Source organism: Lytechinus pictus, chromosome 15, assembly GCF_037042905.1.
Source record: "Lytechinus pictus isolate F3 Inbred chromosome 15, Lp3.0, whole genome shotgun sequence".
Classification (NCBI taxonomy): Eukaryota; Metazoa; Echinodermata; class Echinoidea; order Temnopleuroida; family Toxopneustidae; genus Lytechinus; species Lytechinus pictus.
The window spans coordinates 9,490,708-9,513,741 of NC_087259.1; the positions used below are offsets into that span (position 1 = coordinate 9,490,708).

Consider the following 23,034-nt stretch of genomic DNA (forward strand, 5'->3'; position numbering starts at 1 on the left):
GGAAATATTTCAAATTAGAGATGACGTAAGAATTAAGATCCTCATCATTTAGAAGAACATTTAAATTCATTTCATAAAATAAAGAACGTTGCTCAAATCTAAAGGTAAAAACTATTCAGAAATACTGTACATTTAACATAAAATTCGAAAGAAAGTTCTACATTTAGCAAATACTTACTGTACTTACAACCTATAGTATTTAGTACTAGAAAATACTACAAAATTTATTCTTACTTTCATAAATATATTCTAGTCTCCTGAAAACTTCAAAGTTATAAATACATGATCAAGGTGATTACATATACAAAGTCAAGGTGATACAATTAGTGAAAGCAGTGAAATATTTCAAGGTAGACTAATGCACACACACACACAAACACACAGCAAGGAAGTCAAACATTTGTGGGTGTTTTTCATCATGCCCCACCGACTTATGGATTAAAAATTGCTGCTGAAATGCAAAAAAAAGAGAAAAACAAAGAAAAGTGACATCATCACTTCAGAATAGCATGCTATTAATCTAGAAAGAAGCTATATATGTACTGTCTATGACAGCTACAGTAAACATGTGCTGGTATTACAGCCAAAACAAATTATCATGATCAAGACTTTTCATAATCAAACCCATTCAAACTCTTATCAAATCAGAATATAAATACATGTAAGCAACAACAGCTTTCGATTAAGCATCGCACTCCAATAAATAATCAAAATTGAAGTCTCAAGGAGCTTTCACATACAATAAAATGGGCTTTAAAAAGTCCCCCAGGCAAAACCCCCATTTTTCATTCAAAGAATATAAATAACAAGCTCATTGAATAACAAACACATACACATGTATAATTATATATGTACTTAATATAGAAGCTATGAGAGCTACATTGGAGAGCAATATAAGCCAAGAGCAAGATGATGACAACACTTGAAAATAGCAATAAAGCACATTGAATCAAATATACTTATGCAACAACAGCTTTCAATTAAACTTCACACTTCAATAGATTAAAATCAAGCGTAATATTTTTCTTCATTAAAATGCAATAACCATATCACACATATCGTAAAGCACCCAAAGCTGATAGTAACATGATCATCGAAATGCAATCATGCATCTTTATAATTCGTAAATAACGAGGAGTATTCTTGGGGATTATGTTTAACATGATATATAAGACTGAAAGACTAAAAAATATTAACTTTAGTCAACTTCAGCACACAAGAACAGGAAAATCAGCCTTTAAAACATCACAACAATTTTTGATATTATAATTGTAGAACATAAATAACAAACAATCCGTATAAAATAATACACTTCAATAAAAATAATCTATATGCATGTAGAAACTTCTATGACAGCCATGTCTCCATCCAGCAAAAGGGGAAAGCAATATATGACAATACTTAAAGGGATGGTCCAGGCTGAAAGTATTTATAGCTTAATAAATAGAGTATAATTCACTGAGCAAAATGCAGAAAATTTCATCAAAATCGGATAACAAATTACAAAGTTATTGAAGTTTGAAGTTTAGCAATATTTTGTGAAAACAGTCATCATGAATATTCATTAGGTGGGCTGATGATGTCACATCCCCACTTTCCGTTTTCATATGTTATTACATAAAATCATAATTTTTTCATTATTTCATACTTGTGTGAATAATATGTCTCCCTTATAATGAAATAAGTTGCAGCAATAAATATCTAATGCACTAAATCAGTTGTCAATCCAATTTTTCTAGTTCTTGGAGGAAAAAAATTGAATAAACCTAATTTCACATAATAAAATACAAAAGAACAAGTGGGGATGCGACATCATGAGCCCACCTAATGAATATTCATGACGACTGTTTTCACAAAATATTGCTAAACTTTAAAATTCAATAACTTTGTTATTTGTTATCCGATTTTAATAAAATTTTCGGCATTTTGCTCAGTGAATTCTACTCTATTTATTAAGCTATCAATACTTTCAGCCCGGACCATCCCTTCAAACATCGCAGTCAAGTCTGTTTAATCGAAACCCATTCAAAAAATTACAGTAATAAAAAAATCAGATTACAATTATGCAACAACTTTAAATTTAACGGCATGCTTCAATTAACAATGATGATTGAAGTCTTTCTTCATTATTAATGCAATATCCGTATCACACACACCACAAAGCTGACAGCAATATGATGATAAAACTTTAAAACCATATATCAAGCATCTTCATAATTGAAACTAGTACATGACAAGCAGCGGTTTCAGGTAAGAATATGAAAAATCCATAACTTTATACTGCTTGAAATAGAAATCTGACATAGATATACTCTGAAAAATAATTTTGCCCCAATGATCGCGGGCCCCGCAGCCAATGTGCAGCAACAGATCGACGTTGCTCTATCCCTTAAATCATTAAACGCCCAACAGGGTAGCAGCAAATCCCATCTTTTAGGCCCGTATTCTGAAGTCAGGTGTAACTTTAATAGACCATTGGTCTAACTCGGTGCTAAAATTATGGGAAGCCAAAAGTGTCAAAATGTGTACTTAGTTATATGTTTCTTATGTTTGCTGTGCTCTTTCCTGATTCAATGATGGTGAAGACAACCATCTATTTATACTTCCTAGACAATTATGAATGATTTGAGAGCCATATGAGCTGAAATATGATATCTCTACTGTTAGTGATTTATGTAACAATTTGCTTTCCATACTTAAACCACAACTTTAAACCTGAGTTTAAGTTAACCCCGACTTCACAATACGGGCCTAAAAGTCTTTATAGACTGACGTGGCTGGGGCTTGATTTCCCAACCTCCCTGTTGTGAGATGGATGCTCTACCAACTGAGCCAACACACTGGTTGTGAAATACTTACTTCTTTGAGGGTGTCTGCAGGGCCAACGTACCTTTTGTGCTTGAATGTCAGCTATTACATAAGGGCGTATTTCAGAAATTTATGCAGAAAATATATAGAAAAAGCCAAGCTCCATGAATTGTAACAAAGCATCAATATTTTCATGGTGTTTAATGTAGGTGCATGTAGGGTGTTGGGGGCATGGCTTATCATAATCTACATTATGCACTACCTAAAAGCCTGTATGTGCCTGCGGACAACTTCCTCCTCCCCCCTGCTCCCCTCTAACTTCTCTCCAACTCCCCTTCATTGTCTCCTCACAACAGAGCTGGAAAGCTTAAGTGTGAAAAACTCCTATTCTTCATTTCTTTTTATCCTTATTTTCAAGTCTAAACTTCCATTTTTGCTTTAAACTTTTGAAAAACATACCAAAAATCATCATTTTTCAAAAGTTTCAAAAATCCTATTTCTAGGGGGAAAATCATGTTACTAAAAGTGCCAACTTTTCCCTTTAAAAATTCTTAATAAACAGAATATAATCCTACTCAATGGTAGCTATGTCATAGTCTATCAGTCATTGCATTGTATATCATCTGTACTGATACCCTGAAGGTTGGCTAGGATAGTATCAAGTGTGGTCTCCATGTTATCCAAGTCCGAGGATAACTGTTCCATCTCTTGTCTCTGGGTAGTGTACTGTGCAATCAAATCTGTAAAAAAAAAATTTAAAGACCCATGTAGAAATGTTGCGGCTCGTAAAATCTTTCAGATCACGATTCGGAAATTTAAATGCTGAAAAAGGAAAGTACGGAAACACTATCAGCTCAGATTTTACGACCTTCAGCATCGCGAATGCAACGAAATGCTACACTGAACACGATTGAGTTTGCCTTCACAAGCACATTCAAGAATCGATCTTTCTTGTGATGGGTCAAACTGCACAGTAAGCTGTGCTAGCAAGAGCGGGAAATTTAAAGACGATTTCCCTATAATCAGCTTTATAATATTTGTTTTTTACACTGAACGGTGCCCCTGATTGTGTTTGTGGTTCGTAATAACATTTTTAATATTGCTATTTAAATAGGACATTGACATTGAACACACCCTTTAGCTGTACACTGTATGTATTACAAGAAAACTATTTGTTAAATGAAAGAACATTAGCTCATGATTTCTATGTGGAAGAAAAGCTCCTTCATACAAGATAAAAAAGCAATATTTAGTCAAATAAATAAGTGTAACCTTTGATCATACATGTACATGTAAGTACATGTATGTACATGTACATTAAATCCTAAGACACGAGAATATCTGATTTGACAAATTCATTGCATTAATTAGAAGATTTTTAAGAAATAAAGGCTTGTATGAACTTCATTCTGTAAGGTTCCCATCGTCAGGGATGGGAAGAATATGAAAACACGATATGAAGTACTACTTATAGAATATTTCTCCTTTATATTCTTAATCATGTACAGAAATCCTTATGAGGGGTGTGGATTCCACCCCCTCTAATAATCTTAGGCGTCACCATGCAATAGCACTGAAAATAGCACTCGCATCACCAATGACGTTATCTAGCTGATCCGTTGGTTATAAACTGGTTCAGATATCAATAAACATACATGTACATTAAATTTTCGGCACCAGTATCATTTGAAAAAGTCACTCATCTGTCGAGCTAAATGAATGCAAAGTGCTACGTACGGCCTGGACAGGGGTCTACACACATAGCATTGAAAGTATTTGATATAAAACTGTCATTCTAATCACTTTACCAAAAGTCACCAGAAGTCATGAATGGAATTCCAAATGACCATCCATATACTGCATATTATAAAGGAGATTTCTAATCAAACTGATCGCTGTGTTTAAAGAAAATGACAAGCTGTATGGTAAAACCCAATTTCAAAATGGTGCTGAATGAGAAATTACTCCAAAATTCCTGATGTATTGTTTTGGGAGGGGATTCCCTAAAATTTGATAATTTTTTTTTTTCATAATCAACAACTGTCTTACAAAGAGTTACGATTGATCCGATCAACCTCAACTGTATGGAAATCCATCAATGTCATACAGGAACTTTGCACAATGTCCTTTGTAAACAAAGATAAGCACACTAAATTTTTGTAGTAGATATAAGCACTGAATATTTACTGTAATTGTGACAGCAGGGCAATTCCTTAAAATGATCAACGTTTTTGTACGTCTGAACCCCATTTTTCTCAAGTTTTACTTCACTTCATGAAGTGACCAAGTCATGGTCCTTTGAGAACATTACAGACTGTCAAAAGAACGAGAAATCAGAGACAGAAAATGTCATGAAGGTCCCAAATATAGGGGGTCGGACGTACATATTTTATGGAATTTCCCAGCACTGAATATGCATTGCAATTGATGTAAGCACTGGATATTCATTGTAATTGATATAAAACTGGATATTCATCGTAATTGATACAAGCACCAAATATTCATAGTGATTAATACAAGCACTGAATATTCACTGCAATTGATATAACTTATAAGCACTGAATATTCACTGCAATTGATATAACTTATAAGCACTGAATGTTCATTGTAACTGATACAAGCACTGAATATTCTTTGAAATTGATATAAACACTGAATATTCATTGTAATTGATATAAGTTGTAATTGATATAAGCAATGACTATTCAATGTAATGTAACACACAGATAACACCATGTTCACATTATCCCCTGCTTACCAGGACATCCCCTGGGGATCTGTGTGGGGCTGTAAGATTTTTCCAGAACTTCTAGTCATTTCAAATTTTGATTTTAACTCTCTGTAGCTTCTTTCTGTCAAGCCAATCAATGTGAAGGACATTTATGATAAACTGGAAAGTTTTTTTGATCCCATCTCATTTTCATTGGTCTTTCTTTAGCCATTTTGTGACTTTGGATTCTGAAACAAATTAATGTGAGGGGCGATTAGTATAGCCTTTCTGTGATTGAACCAATCTCTTAATTATTGACATGTGCTTAATAAAGATAACTGAAGTTAGCCTGGGTAAAAATATTGTTCATATTGACTGAGTGGAATTTGTGCAGTGCCCTTGTAAACTTCGATCAGTTTCTTTTGGAACCCAGTTAAATTTATATTTTTCAATTTTCTTGTTTCCCTCTTAATTTTGTTGATATTTTCGTATATTTTGTACCTTATAATCCTATTTCCATTTTAATGTATCTTCAGTCTTACTCATTTTTTTTTAATCTGTATTTGTGATAATTTCAAACAAGCAATTTATGTGCTTTTTGTGATCCTCCCACCAAATACATTTGTATTAACCTTGTTTGTTTGAATGATTACCGGTACGTTTGTATGAATTTTTTTTTTTAAAGTGAAAACTTATAAATGAAATGAAATACTTGACGTACCGTCTAAATTGATCATCTCTTCAATACCGATCAAGTCTCTTTCAAGGGAAGCGGCAGCCGCATCAACCTCTTGCACAAGGTTATGATTGAGGACTGCTTCATTTTTAGAATCATTTATCTCCTTTGCTGTTTCTTCTGCACTTGACAGTACAAGATTCAGTTCCTGACATGGGAAAAGAAAGTAGTACTATAAAATTCATTGTCATCTCCATCAGGTTTACGATGTGTCCAAGTACAAATTATTATTCATCTCTAGATTGCTTCTATGAGATGGTTCATAAAGAAAGTAGATAGACTTTAGGCAATAGCCACATTGTATTTTGCCCACCCACTCAGCCAATTTATAACATGAAGATATTTTCCAAAGTACATCCCCATAAGCCAAGTTTGATTTCACAAGAAAGTCTCAGAAGTACATGTAATTAATGTCTGATGCCAATGACCTTTGACCTCGCCATATGACTTCCAAAAGTATTGCAATATAACAGTACAACAAGCGCATCCTTGGCAAAGGGTTTAATGAAAATTTATTTAATTTTACCACATAACCTAATATGACCTTTGACCTCACCATGTGACCTCTGACAGCATGGCAAAAGGCCGTTACTCCTGCATCTATCACCCAAGTTTGGTTGCCATTAGACTGGGGGCAGGCATTTCACAATGATTTAAGTATGACTTAGAGTCGGACTTATAATGTCGACGCGTACATGATATGTAACACGCAATCTTATTGATAGATATGCGGTAGTGCACGTCCCATGCGCATGATCAGACCAATGTGGTGATACCTTCTATACCGTACACTACTGTGAATTTAAGTACTCTGAGTAACACTTAAATCTTTGTGAGACACCCCCAGCAGTTGTAAAGTTGTGCATCATACATGTAAGAGTCTCACATGTAAACTTTAACATTTGTGACTGACGGACGCCATTGGAATCCCTAAGGATGCCCTTCAACTCTGGTAAGTGAAACAAAAATGGAACCCTCGTTTCTGTTCCTCCTCCTCCCTCTATCACTTCTACCCCTCCTTTTTCTCATGTTTCTCTCCTCCTTTTTCCTTGTTTAATTTAAAATTATTATTCCTCTCCCTCCTCTTTACTTCCTGCAATCTTCATCTCCTCTCTCCCCTCCCCTCCTCCATCTCCCCTCTTCCTCCTCCTCTTCTTCTTCTTTTGCCCCAGTTATTAACCCATTTTATAACCATTCCACCTGCTCTTCCGCCTTTCTCTCCAATTATAGAATACTTTTCATAATATTAGCAAGCAAATAGACTAACAAACTATTTCTAGCTCTTTTTCTTTAGTAGTACAGCCCAATATAGGACAAGACAACATTCCACCTCTGCCTTTATATTGATACGCACTAGCTAAAAATAAGAATCAAAATTCAAAGATATCAGGATGTAATCCATAATACTGCATTTGACATTGAACAAATAAATGAAACCATATAATATCATGAAGTATGTTTACCAGAGGGCTGTTTCATAAAGCTGTTCGTAATAAGTTAAGAGTGACTTTTAAGAATGACTGGTGATCCTTTCTTGCGGTAAATGATATTCACCGTTAAATGTTCATGGGTGATTATTCAGCACGTAAGAATGTTCCACCAGTCGCTCTTAACTTACGAACAGTTTTATGAAACACCCACCAGTACTCTTAAAATGTCAGATAATTTACAGTTATTTTTAGCACAAATTTCGTAGAAGCGGATAACCTACAAAGCTATAAAGGGATATACTCCACAAGTTGAAAAAAAGCAAAGTAAATAATGAGGCAAACCTTAAAAAAAATATCAAGACAAAAGAAAATGAAAAAAATAAGTAAATGAAAATGAATGAATATACCGTCAGTCAGAAAGAACTTAGAATGTAAAAGTGATTTCCTTAATAATATGTGATGTAAAATAACATTTTCAAGGACTACAGTTTATGTACATGAAAACAAGATTATAATCAATGTAGCTCAAAATCATTTTATTTGTTTATTTTTATTGAAATAATGTTGCTAATGATTTCTATTGAAAAAAATACAAACAAGTAACAACAACCCCCCAAAATACCAAAGAGAATTCAACAAGTGAACAGCCTCTGGCAGTCTTGTCTGCATTATGCCAATAAATACAACAGATCTGATTTTGAACTAAGATGAACAACTTTTCACAAAGAGAGAAAAAACAGTCATTTGATAACAAAATCCTAAGATGGTTGACCTGAAATAACCTTTGACCTGGACAAGTTGGTTCACCTCAAATGACCCATGACTTGGACAAAGTCTGTTGACCTCCCATGACCTTTTTCAGATTCATTCAATTTGATTAAATAGTTTTATAAATATTGATAAAAATAGCAACCACAGATAATTTTTTTTTTAAAGATGACCAACCTGTTGGGTCACTTCTACATTCTGCTTGACCCTGTCTATTCTCCGGCCTGCATCCTGCACTTGTGCCCTTTTAGCACTGAAGCATTGTTGACCATCAGCTGCTTCTGTAGATAAATCCTGTAAGAGGGCAGAGGTGGCCTGGGCATCGCTGTTCTTCGACTCGGACTGGGCTTGAACCTGACGGGAGAAAATCATGAAATGGATCAGCATCATTCATTATTCTACGGATTCCCTTAGACCAAAACATTTTGAAATAAAATTTTAAATACAGTGTAAAAGGATAAAACAAATGTTGTTAATAGCATAAATCTTAACTTGTCTTGTGTCGTTCAATATTTTTCTTTTGTGAATCCCTATTTCATGCACATGAACGGAATTACATTTTTATTCTACAATGTCAAGCTTGATTTCTTTCCAAAATTAATTTGCAAATAGACGAAAGAACAAAGGGCATTTTGTTGAAATTGTTTGATTTCCAGATAGTTGAGATTGATTGGATCAATCGTAACTCTTTGTAAGACAGAGCCCTGGATTTACTTTAACCACTTAAAATTGATTGCAAATATTCGTATTTGGGGGGCCTTATCCTCGTTCAAAGTTCAAATGATACACTAGAGCTTTTCGGGTAAGGCATCTGAGCAAATGTCAGAGCAGTGTATTTGATGCAAGAATCCGGGAAGCACCTTTAAATCGCAAATTCTCTCATTCATTTGTGACAGATAGAACATCGGAGAAAGCAAGAAAACTGCTGTAAAAGAAGCTTAGCCCCTATATAGCCAGATTCAGAGGCACTATACATATTTCATTTTGGATTTCCCTGCATTCCTCATTGCTTGCATACATTTTACAACCAATGGACAACATACATATATCATGCGATTGTCTGTATATTCTTTCATTGGCCTGACACTGGGGCCCGTATTCTGAAGTCGGGTTTAACTTAAACTCAGGTTTAAAGTTGTGGTTTAAGTATGGATAGCCAATTGTTACATAAATCACTACCAGTAGAGATATCTATTTCAGCTCATTTGGCTCTCAAATCATTCATAATTGTCTAGGAAGTATAAATAGATGATTGTCTTCACCATTGAATAATCAGGAAAGAGCACAGTAAATACAAGAAAAATACAACTTAATAAATATTTTGACACTTTTGGCTTCCCATAATTTTAGCACAGATGCTCCCCAAATGCTCCCCAGGTTTAACTTAGACCATGGTCTAAGTTAAACCTGGGGAGCATTTCATGAAAGGACATGTCAGACGTTTTATCCGACAAGTCCCATTTTATCCGACAGTTACCATAGTAACAGTGCTTCTCAGACAATCAAAATCAAGGAAAGATGTCAGATCTGACAACTTGTCGGACAAAAATGTTGATGAAACGCCCCCCTGACTTCAAAATACGGGCCTGGGGCTCAAGGCGATTTTGCCCCCAAAATGCTCAAAAGGGCCCTGGAAAATCCCTATTCAATGCTTATCAAACATTGCAGATTTAGGCAAAAAGTTGTGAAAAATACCCCCTAAAAATAAAAAATTGCCACCATCCCTGGCAAAAAAAATTGCCCATATGGAATATATTTGATCCTATATACATCAGAATAATGAGCCAAGCAAAAATATGTAGGTATATCAAAGGGGTTTCCATTTTCATAGAGGCTAGTATTATCAAATTGTAATCTACATGTACATAAATGTATTTCACATCAAATGCTGAGTCTGAGTTTATAAGATTAAATTCATTATTACGTACAATGTACATTATACATAACCAGATAATTATTACAATTATTTAATGGATTTCTTTTTCTCACCTCGGCTGCTATCTGACTGATGTTGGTGACCATGTTCTGTGTGTCGATGACCCTTTGACCTGTGACCTCCCGAACCCTTTCTGCCTCCGATATGTCATATTCTATGGTGTCAATCTGGGATTTCACAGATATGGCATCTTGTCTGATGGATAAGTGTAAACAAATCTAAAAGGAGTCAAAAAGAATGCCTTTCACTACAATAAGAGTATAATTTCAATAGTACTGAAATCAAATCAAATCGAATCAAATTAAATCGTCCACACTCCTCAACTTTAAACAGAGACTATCGAAATTGAGTTATTAATGGGCTACAAAGCCTCCAAAACTCTGCCACACTAATATCTACCTATGTGAAGATGGAAGTGTGGCCCTTCAAGGTATGTTCAAGGTATGAAAGATCATGTCCACCTGGGGCGCCGTTTCATGAAAGTTGTCATAATAACAAAACTGCAGTAGCAGATAAAAGCTACTGAAATCCCTCAATCCGATTGGCTGATAGTAAATTTGTTATTATAACAAGACTTAATGAAATGGGACCCTGGTCAAGTTGATTTGAATGATGAATAGAGAAAAAAGACAAAGAAGCATGACACTGTAAATGGCATCAAAGTCTGATGCACATTGCAAAGTTCTGATCACATACATGACATACTTTGTAATGTATCAGGTATATAGTGAGTACTAATTGCATGATTTATGAGAAAGAAATGGACATTGAGGAAAAAAAAGAAAAAAAATAGGAGATAGAGAGAGATGGGAGAATACATACACTTAGGATACATACATGGAGGAAATATGATTTATAGGGATACATGTATAAACAGATTGAAAGAGAGAGAGAGAGAGAGAACAAAAAAACAAAGAGGTGGAACGATACAATCAGAGCAGACAAGAATAAAGGACACTAACCTGTAAGGATCATATATAATTATCATATGATACATGTATCAAACAAACTACTTTACCATAATAATTTTCATATTATACTTGAATGTAGCAAACTACTTTACCTTTAGAGTACACATAATTATTCTGATGATATTTATGCTAGCTTCTGTATCATTGCATGGAAGCTACTGCGTTAACTGACTGGTACTCATTTCTTTGTGAACAATTTACAAGAAAATGATAGTCAATAGACTTTTCTACAACCTACATGTATGGCATAAGAATGGCATTAGTTTCATACAATCCCTTTAATTACTCTGCACGAGAGATGGGAGAATGTCTATAACCTAAATGATGACATAAATTGCTTTAATTGCTCTGCGTAATCGACGAGGCCTCCAACAATGGAGACATTGTCATGGCAACAACAGCTCCAAAGCACTTACAAGGAACGTCTAGCCGTCTCTAGGCTTGCTGTTGCCTCATCCAGGGTAGTGGTGGAATTTTCCAACAGGGGGAACACGGCAGCATCAGACAGGCCCGTTGCGTTGATATCCCTCACCAGGGCTTCCATGTCGGTCGGTGACCTGACTGCCATGTTGACCGTTGCCTGTGATGCTGCGCTGGCCTCTTGGCTTTTGACCTGGGCATCGTCCAGTTGGGAGAGCTGGTTCAGGGTGTCCACATAGGCTTGAGTTATGTTTGCTTTGGTCTCCAGAGCAACATCCTTTGAGAAAATGATTTTGGGGATTTGAAATGTCAGAGAGATTCTTGAACAAAAATATGATGGTAACAAAATAAACTTAATACAAGTGGGATGCATCTGGCAGTCGCGCTTGCATTATGTAATTATAACGGCAGTGCTGACTTTAACGACTAGTAGTTATTTTTTATGAAGGGAGGGAAAAAAATGAAATCATAAAATAACAAGTTCACTGACGTTAAATGACAAAGAATTGTATATGCTTTTAAAATTAATCGTGTATGACCAAGCATCTTATATAATACTTTTGTCTAAGACTCTCTGAAGGCCAAATCTCTTTTTAGATGACCCCTAACTTCACCTGTTAATAAGAGACAGAACCAAAATATCTTCAAACACTGACAATTATGACCCCAAAAAAGTTATAATAGCAGTGTATTTGATCATACCTTGTAGTTTCTTGCAACTGACAACGCATTAGCTGCTGCCAAGGTTGCACCTGTAGCGTTGAACCGTGCCACCTCACTCCTGTATGCCCTTTCTTCTGACAATGTTCTCTCGCTCTGGGCTTGCTGATAGGCACCTGTCGCTGTCTGGTTAGCCTCCTGTACCAGCCTCTGTGCTGCTGAAGCATTCTGGGCTGCCTCTTCCAATGGATACCTGGCCTGAGTAGAGTCTATCAGGCCGAGGCGCTGGGAATTCACCTCCATTTCAGCAGTCCTGGTGGGCTCGCTCAAGATGTCTTCAACCGTCAGCCGTTGCTGCGATGCACCCTCCACGTCAAGAAGCAAGGAGTCCACTTCCGCTATCAGCTGCCGAGCCCGGTCCTGGAAGTCGAGGATCGCTTGGTAGAGGGTCTGTACAGACTCCCAGTTCCCTTCTGCCTCTGTTACAATGTTCTCTATCGTGTTGGTCACTGCCAACAACTCTTGATTTAGTCTTTCAGAATTTCTACTCACCCCCGTCTCCACCTCGACAGTGCCATCAAAGTTGGAAGACTCTGAGAGAAGGGAAGTGATGTTGTTCTCTAACGATGCTAAGGAATCCAAAAGGAACGTCTTGTTTTCAATAGACTCTGTTATCTGTATTTCGAAATTTCAAGAGATGAGGAATAAAACCTTATTTTACATTGCCATGAGGAAAAAATATTTCATATATGTACATGTATAATAAAATACAATAGGCAACATCCTTGGTTCCCTAATCTGCAGACCGACCAATGCAAATGAAGCATTCTTGAGCCATTAGAATTTAAACCATGTACTTCTAGTGACCTCTCATATTACTGTTTTGACTTTTATCTACAAACAGCCCTTTAATCACTTACATGTACATGTACTTAACAAATTTAGTAAGTAGATATTAGAGAGCTGCAGACAGAGAGCATAACTTTCTTTTTTTTTGCCCTTTTTATGATTGAGAAGGAGTTTAATATTTACAAAAATAACCAGATATTTCATTTTGATGGAAAATCAGAAAATTTATCCAACAAACCGATTTTCATTTTTGTATGCTTCACATCACAATCATTTTAAGGCTCATGCTTTCATGACTACACTACAAATCGGACGCATCCGAGAATGAATCAACAATGGAACGCCAGGCTTTGCGATGAGAGTTGGTAAATCATGTAACAATTTATTTGTATCCCTACATACATGTCTGAAATCAACAAAATTTAAAGGTCTCCGTCCTCTAATTTATGAGGGGCAACAATAGTACATCAGAAATAACTTCCTTCTCACTACGGAAACAGTGACCAGCAAATCTCAAACTACATTTAATTACCGTGGTGGAGATAGGTGGAAGATCTCCATTTTGTTTTGTGATCTCTCCAACTAATATTTTGTACCCTTATTAAAAGTTGAGTATATGTGCCCACTTGTCTATTTTTAAGGACTTCTTGATTGACCATGTTTCTGAACCATACAAAAGAATACTCTCTACACAGGAAGAATTTTGCTGACATAGAAATATTTGATTCCCAAGTTCCCAATCTACATACAGTAATAAATTGGAATAGCGACATGGATTTTGGGGAGATTTACCAATACTTAACATACATGTAGGCTCTAACATCCAATAAAAATGTGGTTTACATGTATGTAGGGGGCTTCGCTTTGAGTGAAAACATGGACATTTTTAGGTGCTTACTCAAATCCAATGAAGAAAAAAAAATCAGATGCTTTTTACTCAACTCAACCATCAAAATTTATAGGCAAGGGTTTCGCTTGGTGCACACAGGACGCAGGCTTCTTCTTTCAATAATCTAAAAATATTTGGGGTTTATTACTATTCTTACCATTAAGAAGGAATTTTGGATGCCGATAAGATTCTGTGTTTGCTGATTGCCCTGTTCTATAACTTGATCCGCCAACGTCAAGTTACCCTGGATAGCACGGACCAAAGCTTTAACGTCAGTCTCCGTCATGTTACCATAGTTACGGAGAAGCCCTACATCAAAATAACATTTTTAACATTTGAAAGGTAAAAGACAGTAGTTGCAGCAAACAATTATTTAATAAGAAAGTCTTTTAAATCAAGGTTAATTGTCATACATCGTGATCTGGTACATTAATGCAAACTTATCCTTGTAAAATCCTGAAATCTTAGCGCAAAATCGATAATTCTAATGATCACTAGCACAGAAAAGCATATGTGGGACAGTGTATTAATATTGCTTCAAAAATTACCCGACATTTGATGGGATTTTGTGCTTATTTTGCTCATTTCTCAGCAATTACGCATTTTCTTTCTGGGTTATTTGGCAAACATTTTTTTATATTTATACATACAAATGCTTTGGCGGTAATTTCATTGGATTCTGCTCGAACTCATTTTGAGATCGTTACCACAACTGGTATTTATAAATGAAGCCATACAACATCAAGGATAATGAAAAACCTGAAATTTTCTCTCTTGAAATTATGAAGAACTTTCCAAAAACAGAAACTCTTCTATCAAGTGTTAGTCGTGCTCGCAGAGAGGTGCCTCAAATAATTCCTTTGGCACGTGATTAATTCTACTGTTTGAATAAATATTAACCAACCATATGTAGTATCATCTGAAAAAGAGACAGATTAACTTAAATGTGTCTTTAATAATAACAATAATAATAATCATCATCATAATAGGCATTCATATGGCACCATCTATCTAGAAATATTGTATTCCAGGGTGCACAAAAGAAAAGAAGGGATAAAAGAGTTTGGATGAGTGTCTGAGTGCCAAGAACTGATACTTTTATCATAAAATAAGACTTCAGTTTAGATTTCAAAGTCTCTAATGGTGATATAATTTTCAAATTTGATGGTAACTTATTCTCCAGAGAAGATAGTATGCCAGAGAAAGCTCACTCACCATTATAGGCTACTCGTGTTTTGGGGGACTTAAGAAGAAGAAGCAGGTCTGATGATCTCAGGCTACGAGCCTGTGCAAAATATATAGGTGCCATACCATTCAAAGCTTTCCAAGTGAGAAAATTTGCTTCCAGATAGGAAACCAATGAATTTTTTTTAAGAACTGAAGATATCTGTTATATTGTGTAAGATATTTAGATATTCCACTTAAAACCCTGGCAGCTTGATTCTGAGCATATACATGTAGAAGAGTATTGAGATTGTGTGAGACTGTATGAAAAAGAAGAGCATTCCCAATATCCAAACGAGATCCAAACAAATGAATATGTAAGCACCAGACTTACAATGTAAATGGATGACAACAGAAGCATCAAGAATGTAAACTAAGCTGAACTAAATACCAAAGCTTGGAGTATAGATAACTATTAAAGGAAACCAAATGTCAAAATAACAGTCCTACATGGTCTAGGACTTTTCTAATCAAATTTAGAAAAGATGACGGGGGTCATCATTGAGATGAACCCGCGGACCAGCAAGGCCAATGCAATTAGTGCAATAAGGCTATTTATTTGCATGCCTGAAGCATACAAGAAATCATACAGTCAGAGTATGTAAAATTTGGTGATTATATCAATTCAGATTGATATTGTATTGCTAGTTGAGATTTACAGTTATCAATTATTTTCCTCATTATCATTGATAGCATTGATAATAATAGCAGGGCCCACTGGGAGAACAGTTTTTGGAACTGAAGTGGCTACCCTGGGTAAATATACCGTTATTATTATATTGTCATTATTATTGATCAATATTGCTCAATTTTGATCAAGCGGGTCGCCCAAATTATGGTGCCTTGGGAACAAGATGCTGACTTACCAAGTAAACGTTTCCTTTCTTCCACCAACAGCTCTCCAAGGATCTCGAGCTCTTCTCTCCAGTTTTGAAAACACTCTGGGCACGGCTCACAGTTGGGGAAATTACCTGGAGAACATGGACGGTAACCAAAGACATTGCATCGATTATGTTAGTCTAGGACCCATTTCATGAAACTTGGTAGGTAGGTAGGTAAGGTGGGTGGGTGGGTAGGTAAGTAGGGTGGGTGGGTGGGTAGGTAGGTAGGTAGGTAGGGTGGGTGGGTGTGTGGGTAGGTAGGTGGGTAGGAAGGGTGGGTGGGTGGGTAGGTGGGTAGGTAGGTAGGTAGGGTGGGTGGGCGGGTTGGTAGGTAGGGTGGGTGGGTAGGGAGGGTGGGTGGGTGTGTAGGTAGGTAGGTAGGGTGGGAGGGTGGGTGGGTGGGTAGGTAAGTAGGGTGGGTGGGTGGGTAAGTAGGGTGGGTGGGTGGGTAGGTAGGTAGGTAGGTAGGGTGGGTGGGTAGGTGGGTAGGTAGGTAGGTAGGGTGGGTGGGCGGGTTGGTAGGTAGGGTGGGTGGGTAGGGAGGGTGGGTGGGTGTGTAGGTAGGTAGGTAGGGTGGGAGGGTGGGTGGGTAGGTAAGTAGGGTGGGTGGGTGGGTAGGTAGATAGGTAGGTAGGGTGGGTGGGTGGGTGGGTAGGTAGGTGGGTAGGAAGGGTGGGTGGGTGGGTAGGTGGGTAGGTGGGTAGGTAGGTAGGTAGGGTGGGTGGGCGGGTTGGTAGGTAGAGTGGTTGGGTAGGTAGGTAGGTAGGGTGGGTTGGTAGGTAGGGTGGGTGGATAGGGAGGGTGGGTGGTTAGGGTGGGTGGGTGGGTAGGTACATGTAGGTAGGTAGGTAGGTAGGGTGGGTGGGTAGGTAGGTAGGTAGGGTGGGTGGGTAGGTAGGTAGGTAGGTAGGTAGGTAGGTAGGTAGGTGGGTAGGTAGGTGGGTGGGTAGGTAGGTGGGTAGGTAGGTAGGGTGGGGGGGGTGGGTGGGTGGGTAGGTAGGTAGGGTGGGTGGGTGGGTGGATAGGTAGGTGGGTGGGTAGGTAGGTAGGGTGGGTGTGTGGGTTGGTAGGTAGGGTGGGTGGGTAGGTAGGGTGGGTGGGTGGGTGGTTAGGTAGGTAGGTAGGTAACTTGTAAAAAAAAAAATATGAACAATAACCCCCACAAGTACATGTACTTGATAAAATGTAAAATTCCGTGAGGGTTTTTAAAAAATTATTAGAAAAACAAGTTCCGGGTTCACTCAAGATTCACTTACTGCACAATTCCTACATGTATGAAACTTCCATGCAGTCCAGAAAAAATGGTGTCAGAAAAATGACTGTATCTCATCTTTATTTTATTTTACAACTTCAAATTTTGCCAGTATCAAGAAGAGACATCCTGTTTTTAGATAAGGTACTTTTCTAATTTTTACTCTTTGAAGCCCAACAAATTGTTAAGATTTTTTTTTACACAAAACCTTCCCTAGCAACTGATTGTTGGTTTTTTAGTGGCTGGTAAAATGGTTGCTAGGATTCGATGACAAAGTTGCAGATCTCCGGATTCTAAAACATCCCAAACTTGCGATCTATAAAAAATGATAGGAGCGTGACATTTTTACTTACCAACAAAAATCTCCGCAACAACTTGCACTTCATCTGAAAGAGATAATTAAACTAATAAATGTAAGTCCACTCTATGTAGCACAGCTACTATATGCATATACTCTACAGCACTTAATAATACACTGTACATGCTAAGGTAAGCTGGTAAACAAGATGCCCGCGACCAAATGTGTAAAATTGTATACATGTAGTTATTAATATTTTTGTTCATTATGCTCAGTTATTAATATATGAAATCATACTCTTTGCTCCAACTCCCATAAATAAAGCTCCAAATATGCTTAGTATTGGTGTAGAAACCCTTTGTGTTGTTAAAAGCAAATGCACTTTAGACAAATTGCAATGTCAGAAAAATTTGTATGTATTATATCATTTCCTTATGTAATTCTTTGTTTGTTTTTTCATTGTTTTTTTAATCAAAATTGCCAGTGACACTTATGAGATCATAAACAGCATAAAATCAAGCAATATGAATCAGTAAACGCAAACATATTCATACATTTGTGATATTTGGCTGAAAACACAATATCTATTGATATTGTACATAAAGTGATGTTTTGATAAATTTTTGGTATTACATGCATGTACAAATTATGTGTACCTTTGGAACCATATATCCGGCGCCACAAACTTGTTGTTGACAGATGCAGGAAAGGAAAAAGGTCACAAAACATCATAAGAGCTTCCTTACTGCAAAAATATTGTGCACCCCCCAGGCTTTGTTATGGTTAAGCCTCTCACAAAGACAACGTCAGGAATATTCATAAGCTGCTCACATTCCCCTACCTTGATCCAGTCGACCACAACGGTCACATGTCCGTCCAGCAATGGTTGCCAATTTGCAGTCGCACTGCCCAGTATCAAGATCACATCCGCAAAGATCGTTGGAGCACGTCACCGGGTTGGTGCCATTGATGTTGCAGTTGCATGCTGCAAGATATAGAAAACATAAAATGTCAATCTGCAATAATCAGTGCCATAGCACAAAAAATCAGCATTAGCGGCAAATGCATGTGCCCGTGGAATACATTAAAATTAGTACCCCCTTCAAATATATAATGATGGGGTTAACCCTTGAATTGCACCCCTTCAATCATAAACAGTGCATCATCACATAAAATTTTTATTTCTCTCTCCCTCTTATCTTTCTGGCCTTTTACTTTTGCATTTATTGTGCTCCCTGGAGGAGGTGCATGAGTCATGCCCTTTCCTTGAAATGCCACTGACTACAATGAGAGAAAAAAGTCAAGGGCGGTATTCTGAATATGTTTTTTTCTCATTTTTCTCAATATTCCATCTTTTCTCAGAGATACAAGTATGACAGAATTAGTATTTATGTCAAAATTTTGTGTCTTCTCTATAGTGTGCACAAAGTGATATGCGAATTCATATATGCACATTTCCCTGGGTCTTCCAATTGGTAAGAAGGGCTCCACCATTAGCTACAGTTAATTACTGTAAGTCAAAAGAGAGGCTGTTCTGCACTCAAAACTGCCGTCTTTGTTTCCAATCACAATACTGTCAACTAACTGGGTGATTTCAAGTCTGGTGTTGGCCTTAGTGTTGGTGTTGAAATTTTGATTGCTTCCCCTTGCTCCAAAACTTACTCAGAGTTTGTAAAACTGATCCAGATCATTATTGACACCTCAACAACTAGTGAGTGACTTTTCGGGACCATCTTCATTATATGTTTGGTGTTATAATCATGTAAAAATTGACCTAACACCAACACCAAAAGGTCAACACTGAACTTGAAATCACGCATTCTATACTGATCATAATGAAAAGCGGTAACATGTAATTGGGGAGGAGCTTCAATAAACGTCTGTACAACTCCTAAAAAAATTGTCGCAGCAATACTATCAAAAGAATATTCATCCTCCATCATGTGTATGTATCTCTTGTGAGGAGTATTGGTCTAGAAATAGACCTAATGTTTTCTGGCATAGCAACAAATTCATAAACAAAGATCTCACCAATACATTCCTGATCTACGTCATAGTATCCCATCATGCACCCATCACACTTCTGGCCCGTCACTAATGACTTGCAGTTGCACTGGCCGGTGACCTGCAGTATTTCAGAAAAGACAATATAAAAATGAGGTCAAAGATTTGAAATTTCCTCTCTAATTTTCTAACGCACAAACAAATTGGTACAAAACAATCACATTGAGGTGCAATTGATTGGTATGTTATCAGTTAAAAACTTATGTTGTATGTTGTTGGTTAAATTTTATTGTAGGTCTATTTTACATGAGTTGCATAGTGCTCACCAAAAGCTCAAAGAAGAACAAGATATATTTCAGTTTCTATACACAAATAAAATTGTTGGCTAGTTCATCCTCTAAATAATACTTATAACCTCAAAATGTGTATTTTAAGACTAATCATTTAAAACACACAGTTAATGGGAGACAACAAAAACTTTTGACCAGTTCACTCCCCCTGTAAACCATCCAAATACACTGTATATACATGTGCATACACATATACAAAGAGAGAGAATAAACTAGAGGTGTTTCACAATGAGGTAATTATGAATTAGATTTAGAATTAAATTATAAAAGGCATGACGTTGGTCAGATCATGCCAAAAGGACGCGCACTTCTGCGTATTAATCCATAAGATTTTGTGTTGCAAAATGTATACAAGTAAGCATTTAAGTACAATTCTACATATAAGTCAACTTAAATCTTTGTGAAACATCCCACTGGGGTACACAGCACTCACCAAATTACACTGGGTCTGTTGATCAACTGTACCAACAGGATGACACTCACAATCCAAGCAGCCGGTTCCACTGGCGAAGCCCCAGGTATCAGGGGCGCACTCGGTGCATTCACTGCCAATGACATTGGGGTAGCAGTAGCAGGTACCGGTGTCCTGGGTGCAATTGCCGTAACCCCCGGTAAGGTTACAGTTGCATTCTATGAGAAATTGAAATTTTATGCAGGAAATTAGAATTTAGCTGTATATTTATAAATCAAGCCCTTGAACTATATTTCTTTTTAGAGAGAGAGAGTTGTTGTGGTAATCTGATCAAATGCACAAAAACAATTAAAATGTTATTTCACATGTATGTATTTTATTGTTACATACTGTATATGAACATTTTGTGTATTTTTTGGTTTATTTTTTGTTTTGAATGTCTTTATGATAGAAATTATCAGCAATACTTTTCCAATCATTAACATGAAATTAAATGATTTCAATCAATAAGAGGTAAAATAATAAAATAATTAAGAATTTAGATTAAAATATAGACATGAGAGAAAATAATCATGAAATTAGTCATGAATACTGAACCTTTGATGTTACAAATTAATTGCAAAAATGACAAGGGAGACCAGTCTGGACCTGACAGCCCGCCTACCACATCATGATTCTATACAAATTGAATAACCCTGAAACCCTACATGTACTTCAATAGAAGCTCAAAAGGACTCAATTCTTCCACAAATTCATACGGTAGACTTTTGAAGCCTCATTTTCATATCCTTCACAAAATTAAGCAATGCGTAAATAAAACTTAAGTAGGACTTATTCTCAGACTTGTTGGTGTCAAGTAAAAGTCCATGAGCTATCCGTGTGTATATACATGTATCATTCCCTAGAATTAAATTTGTTATTAAAATTCAGCAACCATTCTAAACATGCTAAGGGGTCATTTTATGCCTGGTAGTATAAAAACAATACAGCATTGAATTGGAGTTAATTTCAAGAGCTCTGTCACACCATTCCGTGCAAGCCTTGCATGTGACCTGCAGGTTGCCCGCAAGTCGGTCCTGCCGCAAGTCAAGCGCATTGACAGTACATGTATCTCACAGGTATCGCTCACGCATTTGCCCGCAGGAGAGCACGCATGTAATGTTTGATTTGCCCAAAGACAAGTTTTGAACATGCTTAAAACTTTTTTGCAGGCGAGTTGCGGATGATTGCTCGAACTCACCTGCAAAGCTTGCACAGAACAATGTGACAGGGCCTTATAAGAGTTCTTTTATATTTGCGGTTGCCTTTCAGTAAATATCTGATTTTAAAAAATAACTTTGAAGTTACTTTATGGGTAATTCCATGAAATAATCAACCTTTCTGTATGTCCGACCTCCATTTTTCTTAAGTTTTACTTCACTTCATAAACTGACCAAGTCATAGTCATTTGACAGCATTACAGGCTGTCAAAAAAACCAAAAATCAGAGACATAAAATTTCATGAAGGTCCCACATAGAGGGGGTCGGACATACATATTTTATGAAATTGCCCTTATGTAATTCATATCCATGTATAAGCTACATTACAAAACACTGATCTTAGAGTTCTGTCTTCCGAACAAAAAATGTTTAATCTTTTTGTAACACAATTCGTCCTCGTTTATCCGGCCTTCATCTATTCATAAATGGCTTGTTCCATAAAAAAAATTTTTACTTACAAAACACTTGTATTCTAAATGCGAATTGTTCTTACAGGTTGTTTATAATCGGGGTATACTGAGCTGTCTCATTTGACAAAAAAGTTGCTTTGAATTTCCTCATTGTAGTTTGTGCATCATCAACAAGTGATATATTTATTTCAAATTGTGAGGCATAAGGTCACCCAGTTATTTTCAATAGTGGTTCAATCTAATAAGTTAATAACCAATGCTTGATTACTTACAAAACCCTGAATTTAAAGGCTTTTTGTAACACAGTCCGTCCTCGTTTATCTGTCCTTCACCTTTTCAGAATACTTTTCACTTACATAACACTTTTCTGTTCTACATGCAAATTGTTCTTATGGGTCATTTACAATCAGGGTATACCGAGCTGTCTCATTTGACAAAAAAAAAGTTGCTTTGTTTTTCCTTATTTTAGTTTGTGCATCATTAACAAGTAATATATTTATTTTTAATTGTGAGGCATAAGGTCACCCAGTTACTTTTAATAGTGATTCAATGTAATAACCAATGCTTCAGTACTTACAAAACATGAATTAATAGGCTTTTTGTAACACAGTCTATCCTCGTTTATCCAGCCTTCACTTATTCAGAATACTTTTCACTTACAAAACATTTTTCTGTTCTAGATGCAAATTGTTCTTATGGGTTGGGTTGTTTACAATCAGGATATACCGAGCGGGTTACTCTAACAGGGACCAACAGCTTGCCATAT

At 36.6% G+C, this 23,034-nt stretch overlaps 1 protein-coding gene across 1 annotated transcript in view; it reads right to left on the reverse strand.

The window, feature by feature from the left end:
* Positions 1-3,211: 3,211 nt before the first annotated feature.
* The window catches only part of LOC129277719 (laminin subunit beta-1-like), a 61,280-nt gene continuing 41,457 nt past the window's right edge, over positions 3,212-23,034 (reverse strand). The window contains exons 24-35 of the mRNA XM_054913867.2: positions 20,620-20,816; positions 19,864-19,957; positions 18,674-18,817; positions 17,888-17,920; positions 16,268-16,372; positions 14,335-14,486; positions 12,482-13,114; positions 11,776-12,056; positions 10,442-10,583; positions 8,630-8,806; positions 6,240-6,402; positions 3,212-3,548 (exon numbers count right to left, since the gene is read on the reverse strand). Of these exons, the coding sequence (XP_054769842.2) occupies positions 3,409-3,548; positions 6,240-6,402; positions 8,630-8,806; positions 10,442-10,583; positions 11,776-12,056; positions 12,482-13,114; positions 14,335-14,486; positions 16,268-16,372; positions 17,888-17,920; positions 18,674-18,817; positions 19,864-19,957; positions 20,620-20,816 (2,261 nt within the window). The 3' untranslated portion in view covers positions 3,212-3,408. The remainder of the gene's footprint in view (positions 3,549-6,239; positions 6,403-8,629; positions 8,807-10,441; positions 10,584-11,775; positions 12,057-12,481; positions 13,115-14,334; positions 14,487-16,267; positions 16,373-17,887; positions 17,921-18,673; positions 18,818-19,863; positions 19,958-20,619; positions 20,817-23,034) is intronic.